The sequence below is a fragment of the Rhinoraja longicauda genome, chromosome 1 (assembly GCF_053455715.1).
Source record: "Rhinoraja longicauda isolate Sanriku21f chromosome 1, sRhiLon1.1, whole genome shotgun sequence".
Lineage (NCBI taxonomy): Eukaryota > Metazoa > Chordata > Chondrichthyes > Rajiformes > Arhynchobatidae > Rhinoraja > Rhinoraja longicauda.
Window position 1 is genome coordinate 129,314,308 of NC_135953.1, and position 15,166 is coordinate 129,329,473.

General features: G+C 40.5%; 1 protein-coding gene across 1 annotated transcript in view; it reads left to right on the plus strand.

Annotated features, from left to right (window-relative positions):
* The window catches only part of etfdh (electron transfer flavoprotein dehydrogenase), a 36,067-nt gene extending 21,427 nt beyond the window's left edge, over positions 1-14,640 (plus strand). Inside the window, exons 8-13 of the mRNA XM_078412670.1 lie at positions 1,144-1,284; positions 2,535-2,678; positions 3,142-3,310; positions 3,513-3,695; positions 6,260-6,481; positions 13,531-14,640. Of these exons, the coding sequence (XP_078268796.1) occupies positions 1,144-1,284; positions 2,535-2,678; positions 3,142-3,310; positions 3,513-3,695; positions 6,260-6,481; positions 13,531-13,694 (1,023 nt within the window). The 3' untranslated portion in view covers positions 13,695-14,640. The remainder of the gene's footprint in view (positions 1-1,143; positions 1,285-2,534; positions 2,679-3,141; positions 3,311-3,512; positions 3,696-6,259; positions 6,482-13,530) is intronic.
* Positions 14,641-15,166: the final 526 nt, after the last annotated feature.

Here is a 15,166-nt window from a genome sequence, read left to right on the forward strand (position 1 = left end):
GCTCTTTGAACATCAGCATTCACTATATTAACTGTATTACATTCATCTACCTACTGTTTAAAGATCAATCTAGTCTAAAATAACTTTCCTTTAACAGACTGTTAAGTGACAATTAATTCTGTCCCAGAATAAAATGTGAAAATTTATTGTTGTTTCTTCATTGTCGCTAACGTTGAATCCTGGAAGTCCCTGTTTCCTGAAATTATGTGAATGCCATCATCAGAAAAATGCAACAGTTCAAGAAGATGGATCACCAGCATGTTTTATTGGAAAAAATGTCTGAACTCTATCTCTTTTCATAACTAAAAAATGATACTCTTAGTCATCTGTACCAAAATCATTTCTACTTCTATCATAGGTCTCCTTCAATAGGTGTTTCAGAACCAGATATGATAGTCCTAATTGCACATTAACTAATGTCATGTACATTTAAACATCATTGCCTTGCTTTTGTATTTTAAGGCTCTGGGCATAATTCCAAATATTTATTGTTTTAATTGCTCATCCATTCATGTTGAAACTTTTTATAGCCAAAGTTTCTCTACACAATTTCATATTCTGCACCTGGCGGTTGAGTTGCTGTCTTACAGCTTGCAGCGCCAGAGACCCAGGTTCAATCCTGACTACGGGTGCTGTCTGTACGGAGTTTATATGTTCTCCCCATGACCACGTGGGCTTTCTCTGAGATCTTCGATTTTCTCCGACACTTTAAAGACGTACAGATTTGTAGTTAACTGGCTTGGTATATGTGTAAATTGCCCCTAGTGTGTTAATGTGCGGGGATTGCTGGTCAGTGCCGACCTGGTGGGCTGAAGGGCCTGTTTCCGCGCTGTATCACCAAACTAAACCTGTATTTTATTTAAAATATTTTCCCCTATACTTGTTTAATTTCAGTTTATATACCTTTGAGGCAAAAAGTTAAGTTTTTTCCCATTCGCAATCACAAAAAGCCATTTATTTAATTTAACAAATATCAGCAAATGTTTGAACAAAATTTTAATTATTTGGGCCAGATTAACTCTTAGTTTTGGTTTTACAGTTCTCATCCTTTCAAGTCTGACTTATTTTTTGGATATAACTAACTCCCAGCTAAAGCAGTAGTTGTAATATTTAATGTATTTTTTATTTGCATTTTACTGGCAGATTTGGTTAATTGATGAAACAAAATGGAGACCTGGTAGAGTGGAGCACACGGTGGGGTGGCCCCTGGACAGACATACATATGGTGGGTCATTCCTCTATCATTTAAATGAAGGGGAACCATTGGTGGCTTTGGGATTTGTGGTAAGTGTATTAATTACAGCTGCACTTCTATCACTGTTTGCTGACTTATTTGTTGGATAGGCTGAATAAAATGGTCTTAGTTTGTCACGCTGTCCCACTGAGTTACCCCAGCAGTTTGTGTCTATCTTAGTTTATTCCATGTTCTTTATTATTTTTTCCAAAAAAAAATACTGAGCAAATTGGTGAAATGGTGGGATAATTTCACAAGTGTGATTTATTGCCATACGTTCATCTGTGGGAGATGATGGTGCGGGTTTGATGTTGTAATGTTTGTAGAGGGGAGTGTTTCATCTACCGTTACATTTCCTTCTGTGGCTGTCTCGACCTATCCTTGACACAAATATCACAAATTTCACAAGTATAAGCATACGTGAATCAGTTAGGACAATCATAGAGTATTTGATCTGAACTTTTCTTGAGCTTCCAGCCCCACATGGTCCATTACCAAAACTGTCTCCGTAATATTGCCTGTCTCAGCTCCTGCCTCTGTTTATTTGCTGCTGAAGTTATCGAACGATTTGTTACTTAAATGGTACCATGTTGTCTTGGCCCACACCCCATAAATAGAGCCAATCAAAAGCTCAGCTCACTTTATCCTCTTTAATACTGTTCATCCATTCCCCGTGAGTTTGTTGATCTGCAAAGCCCCAAATGAAAAAGTCTCACCTTTTGTTTTTTCATCCCTTCATGAATCTGGCAGACTGACCTCTTATCATTCTGAGGCAGGCGCCAGCTCTCAGACACCTTTTCATACCTACCCCATGACCAAGCCCCACAGATTAATTATGAAATATTGATTAAAATGGAAACTTTCAGAGCTCTATGTGTTTTTCTTCTGAAACAATTGATTTAGTCAGTAAAATGTGTGTGTTACTATAAATCACACATCAAAGCTCAAAGATGCATTATTTCACACAATTTACTGAAGTCAACCATGATGCTTCTATTGGGTCCTGACCCGAACTGTCATGTGTGTCCATGTTCTCCAGAGATACTGCCAGACGCGCTGAGTCATTCAAGCATTTGGTGTCAATCTATGATGTTTGTATTGTTACATGCACTGACTGAGTATCATGCAATCCTTGTTCAAGAAAGCATGTCGATTAAACTATCTTTTTGGTAGTGAAGTTTATTTCATTGTCATCTTCAGTATTGTTGGCACACAATATCTTGGTGATTTTGCATTTAATTTTTTCACTTCTCTAGATTACAAAATCGGAGTTTATATTTGTTGTTTGTTTTGCTCTTAGGTAGGTTTAGATTATCAAAATCCATATCTGAATCCATTTAGAGAATTCCAGAGGTGGAAACATCATCCTTCAGTAGCACCAACTCTAGAGGGAGGCAAAAGGATTGCCTATGGAGCCCGTGCATTAAATGAAGGTGGTTTGCAGGTATGGTAAAATGCCAGTTCAGTGCCTGGATTGTATGCAATATTAGCCTCTGCAGAAGAGATAGATATTTGTTGTTCCTATTAGTCATTTGTTTCTAATGCTACATATAGTGATGACTTTAGCTCATCCTTTACTCTGCCTGCCTCTTCCATTAAATTATATCAATACAAAATTATGAAGTTAAAATCATAGCTAAGTTCACAATAAACCCTTTCCACTGTTTTTATGTACTCCCATTGCCCTATCACTGCCAGACTATGGAAAATGATGAAGAAACATAAATCATTTAAATATATGTATTTTGGTTGTAATGAAGACTTTTGGAGATTGTTTTTTTTACCTTTTATAAAGCTGCTAGATTGTAAAATATTGGTTGTTTTAGAATTATTGGCAAAGTGAATACTGTCATAGATTTGTCAGGATAATGTATTACTTAAGCAATCTAAGCAATATTATCTTGTAGTCTATACCTAGACTCTCCTTCCCTGGAGGACTGCTCATTGGCTGTAGTCCAGGATTGATGAATGTCCCAAAAATTAAAGGAACACATACTGCGATGAAGAGTGGCATGATTGCTGCAGATGTTGTCTTTAAGAAATTATTTCAAAATGATCACAAACCTGTAACTCAAGGTATGGATTTGGTAACCTTTGATTAAACTTTCCTGATAATAATCCTTCAAAGTACAAGTGGTACAAGGCATGTAGTGTTGATTTTTAGATTTTTATTCCAATTTCTTCACACAAATGGATCTTGTTGATAATTTTTAAGTATTGTTTATTGTGAAATTGTTTCCTTTTCCAAAAGTAAAATATTATTTTCACCTGAACTTAGGCCTTCATGTACCAGAGTACGATGTGGACCTAAGAAACTCCTGGATTTGGAAAGAACTTAATTCTGTGAGGAATATCCGACCCTCTTGCCATGGACCTTTGGGTGTTTATGGAGGAATGATTTATACAGGGATATTTTATTGGATCTTTCGAGGATTTGAGCCTTGGACACTGAAACACAAAGGTGATTTAGCGCTGAGTTAGAAATTGTGAAATAACCAATAGGGATATTTGAGTAGAAATGGTGAAGATGAAAGGGAAGTGTGACATTTAACTTGGGAAATGTCATTTTATCTCTTCAGGATAAAGACCCCATGAGTTGGACACACTTCAAGCAGAAACCATGATTTTTTTTTTAAAAAGGTAGTGGTTAATACATCTAGAAAATTAATACCAGAAAAAATGTTAACTGTTTCTCTTTCCATAGATGCTGCCCGACATGCCCGGCATTTTTACTTCAGGGATCCAGCACGTGTAGTTTTTATTTGGGGTTTTCTTTAAAATAAATGACAATTTTGGTTCATGTACAATTGCTCTAACATCAGTAACTGAAAATGAGCCTTGATAGCTCAGACAAACCATTGGAAAGTTCAGTTAATCAGCCAAGAATTGTAAAGAGATACGCTTAATCCTTTGGATACATGTCCTTCTATCAAAGTGAGAACATTTAGTAAACTAAGGCTGTAAGTAGCAGAGAAGGGGGAGGAACGGAGAGAATGAAGGGAGGTTTGTGATCGGGTAGAGACAGAGATTAAATGATGCACATTGTGCTGGTGCTGACAGTGAGAGGATAGTCTTATTTGTTCATCTCTGCTGATCTACTGGATGCGGTGTAAATAGAGGGGGTGGAAAGAGGACAGCAGAGAGAAAACAGTGCTGGAACTATGATATATAGAGCACTGCAGTTGCTGGTAATGCCAAATGAAAGGGAATGCTGGAAATGCCCATCAGGTTGGGCGTCCTTTGTACAGTAGTAACATTGCAAGTTAACGACACTTCATCAAAATGGGCCAGTTCTTGCACAAACTGGTTATCTGTAACTGTGGATCTAAAGCTCTCCTGAGGACTGTAATGAGCGTGGTCAGAAGATGAGAGTTTGTTCCTCGTGATTACAATGGGACTTTTGGAACATGTAAAATGCCAAAGACCGAGCGAACTTGGGTATTAAAGAGACAGGCACCTGGAAGTACGGGGTTACTTTTGCAAACTGAACAGTTATACAGCAAAACGTTCCCCTAATCTGCGATTGACTGCCAGTGTAGAGGATACCACATTGTAAACATAAATTTTGTCTTCACTTAGAAAGGAAGTTTGAATTCCTGGATATTAGGAAGGGAAGACATAAAAAGTCAGATGTTGTATCTCCTGTGGTTGCACGGGAAGGTGCCAGGGGAAAGATTAGTGAACATAAATGATCTTGGGGAAAAAACGTTCAGAATGGGGGAAAAGGCAGGATAGATGTGCCTGATGGCAGTGTCTTGTTGAAGGCAGCAGATATTATGGAGGGTGTGACCACTAATGTGGCAAAAGGGAAGGACAATGAGGTATTCTCCCCTGCTTCTGGGTAGGAAGAGAGGTGTGAGAATCGAAATGCAAGCAATTGTCTTTTGCAACCAAATATAATACAAGCTAGACAATTAATGACACATTTGGCTAGGGTAACATAATGATAGAGCTAGAGGACCTGCTGCTTTGCTGCACCAGAGTCCCATGTTCAACCCTGACCTTGCATGGAGTTTACTTGTTTTCTCTTTGACAGCAGAGGCTTTTTCTGGGTGCACTAACTTCCTCACACTTACCAAGTGCATGGAGATTAGTGGGTTAATTGGTCACTGTAAAATGCCTCTTTTTTTGTAGATGAGTTGTAGAGTCTGTGGCAATTGATGAGAATGTGGAGAGAATTTAAAAAAATTGTTGATAGTGGACTTCGATCAAAGGGCCTAGTTTTGTGCTGCATCTATCCATGACTATCTCCAATCCAAGCACAGTACGACACTCGAGACTCAAAATAGAGTTCACCAATTTTAGATAACCAAGTTTTTAAATTACATAAAGATTGACCAGTTCTGATGTAGGATCATCAACCTGTAAGGGTAACTCAGTTTTTCTCCAACTCCACAGATGCAAACTGTCTTCTTGGGTATGAAACATCACCTATTCATTTCCTGCACGGATATTGACTGTCTCTGGGACCAGAGGCCATACCCTTAGAATAAAAGGATGTACCTTTAGAACGGAGATGATGAATTTCTTTCGTCCAAGGGTGGTGAATTTGTAAGGTTGTCAATGGATACTTTTAAGATGGAGTTTGACAGATTCTTGATTGGTCAGGGGTTATGAGGGGCAGACAGGAGAATGGGGTTGAGAGGGAAAGATAGATCAGCCATGTTTGGATGGCAGAGTAGACTTGATGGGCTGAATGGTCTAATCCTGCTCCTATAATTTAGGAACATGACTCGCTGAATTACTTCAGCACTTTGTGTTTTGCTCAAGATTCAAGCATCTGCAGTCTTGTGTCTCCAGCAAACCATCTTAGTTGCTCCAAAAATCCAGGCCTTTATTTAGCCAGTAGATACTTATAAATTTGCACTGATTCTAGCCCATTCTGAGCAAGGAATTAAATTCCAAGAAAATACTTCAACAGATGAACAGCTGATCGTGCTTCATTATTCCAGAGTTTTGACTCACAATGGGACAAGCGGCTGATGTTGCAGTGGTTTGAATAAAATCATTTCTGTCAAATTGCAGGTGCAGATTTTTCTCAATTAAAGCCAGCCAAGGACTGCACGCCAATTGAATACCCCAAGCCAGATGGAAATATCAGCTTTGACCTTCTGTCCTCTGTGGCCCTTAGTGGAACCAATCACGCAGATGATCAGCCAGTACATTTAACACTACTGGATGACAGTGTACCGGTAATGAGGAACTTGGCTGAGTTCGATGGACCAGAGCAAAGATTCTGTCCGGCAGGTATTATTAACTAATATATTTTGTCATCATCCCTTCAGACATGAGGTTGTGGCGTAAATCCTTGCAACATAATCTCAATGACTTGGAGTAATTATATTTCATATTGTTGACATGCATTGAAAAACAAACTATTGTAGATTTTTTTTGCAGTTATGTTCACTTAATATTTTAAAGTACATTTGTCCTACCTTTTTGGGAATGAAGGGCGGAATAGAGATGCTGAAGTTGTCAAGCTAAAATGAACACATGCAATCTTGTGGTCTTTGGTGATCTCATCACTTTTGAACAGTTTATGCAATTCATTTTTATTTGGTTAATATCTTCATGGCAATTCCTGATAAATCATTAGCGTTCAACAACATAGAAAAATAAGTGCAGGAGTAGGCCATTCGGCCCTTTGAGCCAGCACCACCATTCAATATGATGATGGCTGATCATCGATAATCAGTCTCCCGTTCCAGCCTTTGCCCGATATCTCTTGATTCCTTTAGTGCTAAGAGCTAAATCTAACTCTCTCTTGAAAACATCCAGTGAATTGGCCTCCACTGCCTTCTGTGGCAGAGAATTCCACAGATTCACAACTCTGGGTGAAAAAGGTTTTCCTCATCTCAGTCCCAAATGGCCTACCCCTTATTCTTGCACTGTGACCCCTGGTTCTGGACTTTCCCCAACATAGGGAACATTTTTCCTGCATCTAGCCTCTCCAAACCTTTAAGAATGTTATCTGTTTCTAACAGATCCCTTCTCGTCCTTCTAAATTCCAGTGAATACAAGCCCAGTCGACCCATTCTTTCATCATAAGTCAGTCCCGCCATCCCGGGAATTAACCTGGTGAACCTATGCTGCACTCCCTCAATAGCAATAATGTTCTTCCTCAAATTAGGAGACCATAATTGCATACAATACTCCAGGTGTGGTCTTACCAGGGCCCTGTACAACTGTAGTAGGACTTCCTTGCTCCTCAACTCAAATCCTCTCACAATGAAGGCCAACATCCCATTAGCTTTCTTCACTGCCTGCTGTACCTGCATGCTTACTTTCAGTGACTGATGTACAAGCACACCCAGGTTTCATTGCACCTCCCCTTTTCCTAATCTGACACCATTCAAATAAGAATCTGCCTTCCTGTTCTTGCTGCCAAGGTGGATAACCTCACGTTTCTCCAACATGGGAATGAGCCTTTCGCTACTCATCCATGCCAATCAAGGTGCCTAGCATAGGGGTGGTGCAGCGGTAGAGTTGCTGCCTTACAGCGCTGGAGACCCGGGTTCGATCCTGACAATGGGTGTAGGAAAATAACTGCAGATGCTGGCACAAATTGAAGGTATCACAAAATGCTGGAGTAACTCAGCAGGTCAGGCAGCATCTAGGAGAGAAGGAATGGGTGATGTTTCAGGTCGAGACCCTTCTTCAGACTGATGTCAGGGGGACGGGACAAAAAAAGGATATAGGTGGAGACAGGAAGACAGTGGGAGAACTGGGAAGGGGAGGGGGGAAAAAGAGAGAGACAGAGGAACTATCTAAAGTTGGAGAAATCAATGTTCATACCATTGGGCTGCAAGCTGCCCAAGCGAAATATGAGGTGCTGTTCTTCCAATTTCCGGTGGGCCTCACTATGGCACTGGAGGAGGCCCATGACAGGAAGGTCAGACTGGGAGTGGGAGGGAGAGTTGAAGTGCTCAGCCACTGGGAGATCAGATTGGTTTAATTGGACTGAGCGAAGGTATTGAGCGAAACGATCGCTGAGCCTGCGTTTGGTCTCGCCGATGTAGAGAAATTGACATCTAGAGCAGCGGATGCAATAGATGAGGTTGGAGGATGTGCAGGTGAACCTCTGTCTCACCTGGAAAGACTGTTTGGGTTACTGGATGGAGTTGAGAGGGGAGGTAAAGGGACAGGTGTTGCATCTCCTGCGGTTGCATGGGAAAGTGCCCGGGGAGGGGGTAGTTTGGGTAGGGACGAGTGGACCAGGGAGTTACGGAGGGAACGGTCTCTGCGGAATGCAGAAAGGGGAGGAGATGGGAAGATGTGACAGGTAGTGGGGTCCCGTTGGAGGTGACGGAAATGTCGGAGGATGATTTGTTGGATACGCTGGCTGATGGGGTGGAAGGTGAGGACAAGGGGGATTCTGTCCTTGTTACGAATGGGGGGATGGGGAGCAAGAGCGGAGCTGTGGGATATAGAGGATGCCCTAGTGAGAGCCTCATCTATAATGGGAGGGGGGAAGCCCCGTTTCCTGAAGAATGAGGACAAATGGGCGCTGTCTGTATGGAGTTTGTACGTTCTCCCTGCGACCGCGTGGGTTTTCTCTGGGTACTTCGATTTCCTCCAACATTCCAAAGACATACAGATTTGTAGGTTAAATGGCTTCGGTAAAAATTGTAATTTGTTCCTAGTGTGTAGGATAGTGCAAGTGTACGAGGATTGCTGGGGTCGGTGCGGACTCGGTGGGCCGAAGGGCCTGTTTCCGTGCTGCATCTCTAAATCTAAAAATAAATCTATGAAGAAGGGTCTCGACCCGAACTGTCACCTATTCCTTTTCTCCAGAAATGCTGCGTGACCCGCTGAGTTACTCCAGCATTTTGTGTCCTTTCCATACTTTTGTATGGCTGCATTCCCTATTACCAGGTCTATCGCTCATATTCTTAGGCCCCCTCGGTCATGGCTGAACCTGGCTCATAAAGCTCTCATGATTGCACTTTAAAAAAAATTACACCCCTTCTAAGGCTTTCATACTGAGGTGATTCCACTTAATGATATAAACAAGTCGAAATCCCATGCTACTTTATATTCAAACCCTATCATAGTGCTTGCCCACATTGCTGCCTCTGTGTCTTTTGATGACTGTTAGTAAATCTCCAGCAGATTAATCACTCTTTTATTTCTAAGCTCTATAATTATGGCTCCACAGGAAGAGCTTTCTTTGAGATCCTCCTTCATTGCTGCAGCGATGATCTCCTGAAACAGTATTAGAATGCCACCTCCCCTTCCACTTCTTTCCCCTTCTAATTCTCTCCCCTGGAACATTGAGTTACCAATCCTGCCCCTTTTTCTCTGTGATAGCAACAATATCATTCTCTTATGCACTGAGCAATACTCTCATTACATCTGCCCAATGGCATCTTGCGTTAAAATGGTTGCAATTGCAATCTGTACTGGACAAACTTTGTTTTCCTTCTGTATTTAACTGTAGCACCTTCCCTTTGCAATTTTCCTCCCATCACACCCCTTCTTTCCTGCTGCTATCAGACCCCTAAACGGACCTCTCATGTTCAGGATGTTTCCCAATTGTCCAATCTACCACATTGCGCAGTTTGCTTTTTTTAAATCTGCACTTTCTCAGTAACTGCAACACTATTTCATTTCTGTATTACCTGGTGTACTGAAGTATAATTTGATGATACTCATGGTCATTTTGATTTGCCTGGACAGCACGCAAAGCAAAGTTTTTTACTGTACCTTATTTGGTACATGTGACAATAAACTGACCTTGAAACATGACAATAATAAACCAATCCCAATGTCCTCTCTTATCAGCATTTGCAAACCTCCCAAACTGGTTCCAGTTCAGGTGCAATCTGAAACCCTCTGTTTCCTGCCTTGACTACGCCACAAATAATATTTCATTGGTTCTTCAAGATCTTTTGAATAACCTGAGGTTGTGAAAGGGTTGATATGACGAGGAATTGTTCCATTGATAAAAGGAAATATAATAGTTAGCCTCCAGATAAAACACACCTCTATTAGAATGATTTAAGCATAAAATAATAATACAACCAATAAAGAGGAAAAGTAATCCACACCATAATTAAGGCTTAGGGCTCAGCACAGGGAAACCAGTGTGGAGTAAGGCAGGTCCAACAGAGAGGAGGAGCTTGGTTGTAGAGCAGGTATGTTGTTAGGAGGAAGCAGCGAGATGTATAAAGCCAGTAGTTCAGGATAAGCAGGGACAGTGGATGAACTGGGAAAGTGTAGAAAAGAGGTGGTTTAGCTGGAGGGATCTGTGGTGTATGGAGGCGGGTCATGTAAGTTTCTTTATAAGGGCTATTTATGATGTGCTGCCATCACCGCAAAACCTCAAACAAATGGGTAGGTGGGGACCCAGCGAGTCCCTTGTGTTCAGAGATGGCAATGTTGAGGCATATTTTGTCAGGATGTCGGGCTAGTCTTTCTCAGGGTTGGTATACTTGGCGGCATAACCAGATCTTGAAGTGCATAACTGCAACAATTGAGAGGAGGAGAGCACAGGTGAAATTCAGTCGGCATCAGGACTGAGAGTGCAGCGATTCATTTTGTCCGTGAGGGAGAGAGAGGTAGAGGAAAGTTTTTGGACAGGTGTGAGTCAGGCCAGTGACGGGGAGCCAACAGTTGGGAGATGCAGCTAGATTTGGGTGGAAAGCTTGTTGTTCCGTAGGAAATAATTAGTACTAGTTTGAGGCCTGATACAGTGTTCTGGTCAGTTGGTCAGCGGATGGTACATTTATAGAACTGGCGGTGCCTTGTGAGAACTTAGTGGATGAGGCTTATGAAAGGAAAGAGCTTGGATATGTAGACTTGGCAGCAGAAGTTGTGCAGCGAGGATGGAGAGTAAGAGTACGTTCGATAGAGGCGGGTTGTAGAGGTTTCATAGCGAGATCGACCATGCCGCTATTTGGAGAGCTAGGAATTTGTGGACTGAGTTTGTGTCAGCAGATGTCAGAGGCAGCAGAGCAAGGCACTAGGTGAATTTGGTGGAGAAAAAACAGTATCAGTTGGGGACAGAAAGAAAACGTATGACATGCAGTATGTGTATTTCTTTGTAATTGTGGTCTGTGTAAGTGTATCCCCGTCTTATGCAAAGGTGATATTTGTGGTGTTACAAGTTTAATGATGGCCTAGGGTTAATGGGAAAATAAGATGCAGGTATTTAGCGTTTGTTAGAGTGAGCTAATTGGCTGCAGCTTCCTTTATTTAGTAGATACTGGTAGCATAGGTGGTGAGCAAGTATTGAGGGGGGTTGTTCTGGGACGCCAAAACCAACTGTTGAGCTTTCTCGAGGTATCATGGGTCTAACTCAATGAAACATCAGTGAAGGGAAGTGCCCACTTGCTAACCCCAATGATATATTTGTATCTATATGATCAGTTTTTTTAAAGAGCTAGTTAACATGGAGGTAGCTGTCTTTTGCATGCGGAGTTATTTATTGTCCTTTGTATAAGCTGGTGCATTCAGTTAGATAGTTAGATTATACTTTGGCTTTGGGCTTGGTTTTCTTAGTTGAGTGCTTACCTTGGAGTTATAGCAGAAGTACTTTTTTTAATTGCAATTTGTCATTTGGAGCAACCATTTAATATTGACATATTTTAGTGTAGTTTAGAGATACAGCGTGGAAACAGGCCCTTCGGCCCATCGAGTCCGCACTGACCAGTGACCCCCACACACTAGCACCATTCTACACACACTAGGGACAAGTTACACTTATACCAAGCCAATTAACCTGCAAACCTATACGTCTTTGGAGTGTGGGAGGAAACCGAAGATCTCGGAGAAAACCCACGAGTCGCAGGGAAAAGCTGTTAGCGCAGTAAGGCAGCAACTCTACCGCTGCTGCCCCTAATTGTTTACAAAAGCTCCCAGCTGTGGTGGTGGCCATGCCCGTCCGTCTTTCAATTTCTGCCCATGTACAGACAAATAAACTTATTTTCTGATTGTTTAAAGATCTATTTACAGCAAGTTGTGAAATTGGTAAATAATCTCATCAGCCTATTGAATCACATATTGACTCAGACCAGGTTAACAGGCAGGTTACCATCCCAAATAAACATTAGAGAACCAGCTTTCACTTTCACTGAAAGCAGCCTGGTATTTTCAGCTTTTAAAGACTTATTCAAAATCTCAAACTGCCATGATATTTGGTTCTGTACTGTCTCCTCTACAATATCGTCACTCTCCTCCTCCTGCATTTACTTCAGTAAAATGCAATTAATTGTTCTATCGTGTTAAAAGGCTGTGAATCTGTATTCCATTTCAGAGGTTGCTCAGTTAGTTCTAAAACTTGACCTAAGACTGTTTAAAATGATGCTGCTTCAACCAATTAAGTATTTGATGTCCGTGGAGTTGAAATATATGAAACAATATTCAAATAAATTCATTAAATGTTTTCATATCGCTAAGTATAGGGATCTGTGTGCAAACGTTTTCACCCAGAGTGTGGTGAGTAACTGGAATGCTCTGCTTGTGATTGTGCTGCAAGCAGAGTGTCTGACAGCAATAAAACGAGCATTTGCCTTGCTCGGCACAGAAGGCTACCAACCGGCCAAGCACTGAAAGATGGGATTAATACCGATGAATGCCCACTAGCTATAGATGCAAGTCCTATTTTCATGCTGAATATTTCCACGACTTTAATTTCCACCTTAAAAATAACATTTTCAGTCATTTGCGTTCAAATATTCCAGTTGACTGTGCCCCTGCGTGTGTATTCTCCAACATATCCGTGCCCCAGACCCCTTAAACCAGGTAGAGACATGGAGCGCCCTCCTCTGATTCTAGGGCCTTACTAACAGCTCGCCATTTCCAGAAACCTGCTGACTTCCTGACAGGAGAGAAGAAACTGTGCCAGAACACAGCTCCACAGAGACCCTATTGAATAGGGCATCTGAATGGAAGATGGTCAAATCAACATCCATTTTCCAATTGGAACAATCTATGCACTAGAGAATAGTTTTCATAAATTTCTCCTTCAGTTGCTTTAAAACTATGTCTGCACGTTGACCATTAATCAAAATCGCTTCTCTCTGACCTATTCATCTGTGTTCTTGAAGACTGACAATTGATTTGTATTTGATTTTTGTGTGTACCCATTCTCAGCAATAGAAAGGAATGCATGTGGGATTCCATGAGTGAATCTCATCAACATCTTTTATCTTCCCAATTGCTTCTACTGATCAGTTCAGTCAGTTTTGGAGATTTCTCTGCGATTTGGTGCCTATAAGTTTTACTATTTATCTTTCATATTTTTGTTCCTGTGTATACTTTACTACATGAATCATTTCTTTCCCCACTCATAGGTGTTTATGAGTATGTTCCTTTGGAAAGTGGTAACGGAATGAGATTGCAGATTAATGCTCAGAATTGTGTTCACTGCAAGACGTGTGATATTAAGGACCCCAGCCAAAATATCAACTGGGTGGTGCCTGAAGGAGGTGGTGGCCCAGCTTATAATGGAATGTAAACACTCAACCTGATGCAACAGCCTAGCTACAGTATTGTGTTCTGGCATATTGTATATTACTGGAATTGTTAGGTCTGAACTCAATTTTCATATTAATTGTTCAAATGTAAATTTAAAATAGAAGAATTACATTTTTCAAATTAATATATGCTTCATTCTGGTTTCATTGGGTCTATGTACATTGGGATCAATTGTTATATCAGGAGGAATGTCAGTCGAGCAGATACAAATAAAATTGTGCCCGGTATCTTTTCTTTAACCTTGCTTGGTTGTGTTTTTATCAACATCATCAGATGGCAGTTAATCAATACCTCAAAATGAGAAGCCTTTAATTTTAGTTCATCCACAAATGTAATTGTACATTGAGTGAAAATGATTTCTATTACTAATTGGCTGCTTATTGAATTTAATTTTAGCAGTGTGTTGGATGAAATTGGTTTGTACAATTATTTGATGTCATTTAGTGTTGTGGATTGCTGTTTAATACTTGATAAATAATTATTGTAAAATAAGTGCTACCATGAAACTACTTCAACACTAAGTACTGCAATCAAGGAAAAATGGAATAAAAACTAGAAAACAGTTCTATTGTGCCTTATATCCAAAGTGTTACATATCAAATATGGTCAGTACCTTTGACAAACTGATTGTTACGTTAATATATTACAAACCATGATTTTGTTTAGCAAAAATATTTTAATTTAAAATGAACTTTCTTAAAATGTGACTGAATATCAATTTACACCAATACAAAAAATTTAATGGTCTGGGGGGGGGGATAATTATACATATTTTAAGTATCAAATTCACTCCAGTGTAATTATAATAGCAGTTTTTTGTGCTGACTATGCATCATTCAAATAATGAGTTAAATACGTATTGTGTTATTAGAATGTAAATATAAACTTGTAAATATTCTGTTTCTAATAAAATCATCTGTTCAAGATTTTTGGGATCATCAATTTTCTAGATTGGCCCTTTTGCTCGGTGTAAATTCCTTCCTTCTGAAATATAGGTTTCTCTGCACGATGATCATTTAGAGGGGTTATATGGAATAGCTATATAGCATAGAAACAGGTCCTTCAGCCCAACCTGTCCATGCTGACCAAGTATGCATTCTGTGATAGTCCCATTTGCGTGCACTCGGCTCATATCCCTCTAAACTCCTACCCATATATCTGTCAAATGTTTTTTTTAAATTGGAATCGTATCGTTTCTGTAGGTTCCTCATTCCAGTTACAGACTGCCCTCTGAGTGGCAAAAGCTGTCCCCGAGGTCTCTCTTAAATCTCCCCCCTCTCACCTTAAGCATATAGCCTCTAATTTTAGAACCCTGTACTCTGGAAAAAAGACTGAGTTCACGTGATCCATGCCACTTATGATCGTGTACATCTTGACAGGGTCTTTCTTCAACCTCCTGTACTCCAACGAAAAAAGTCTCAACTATCCAGCATCTCCCTGTCTCTCAAGTCC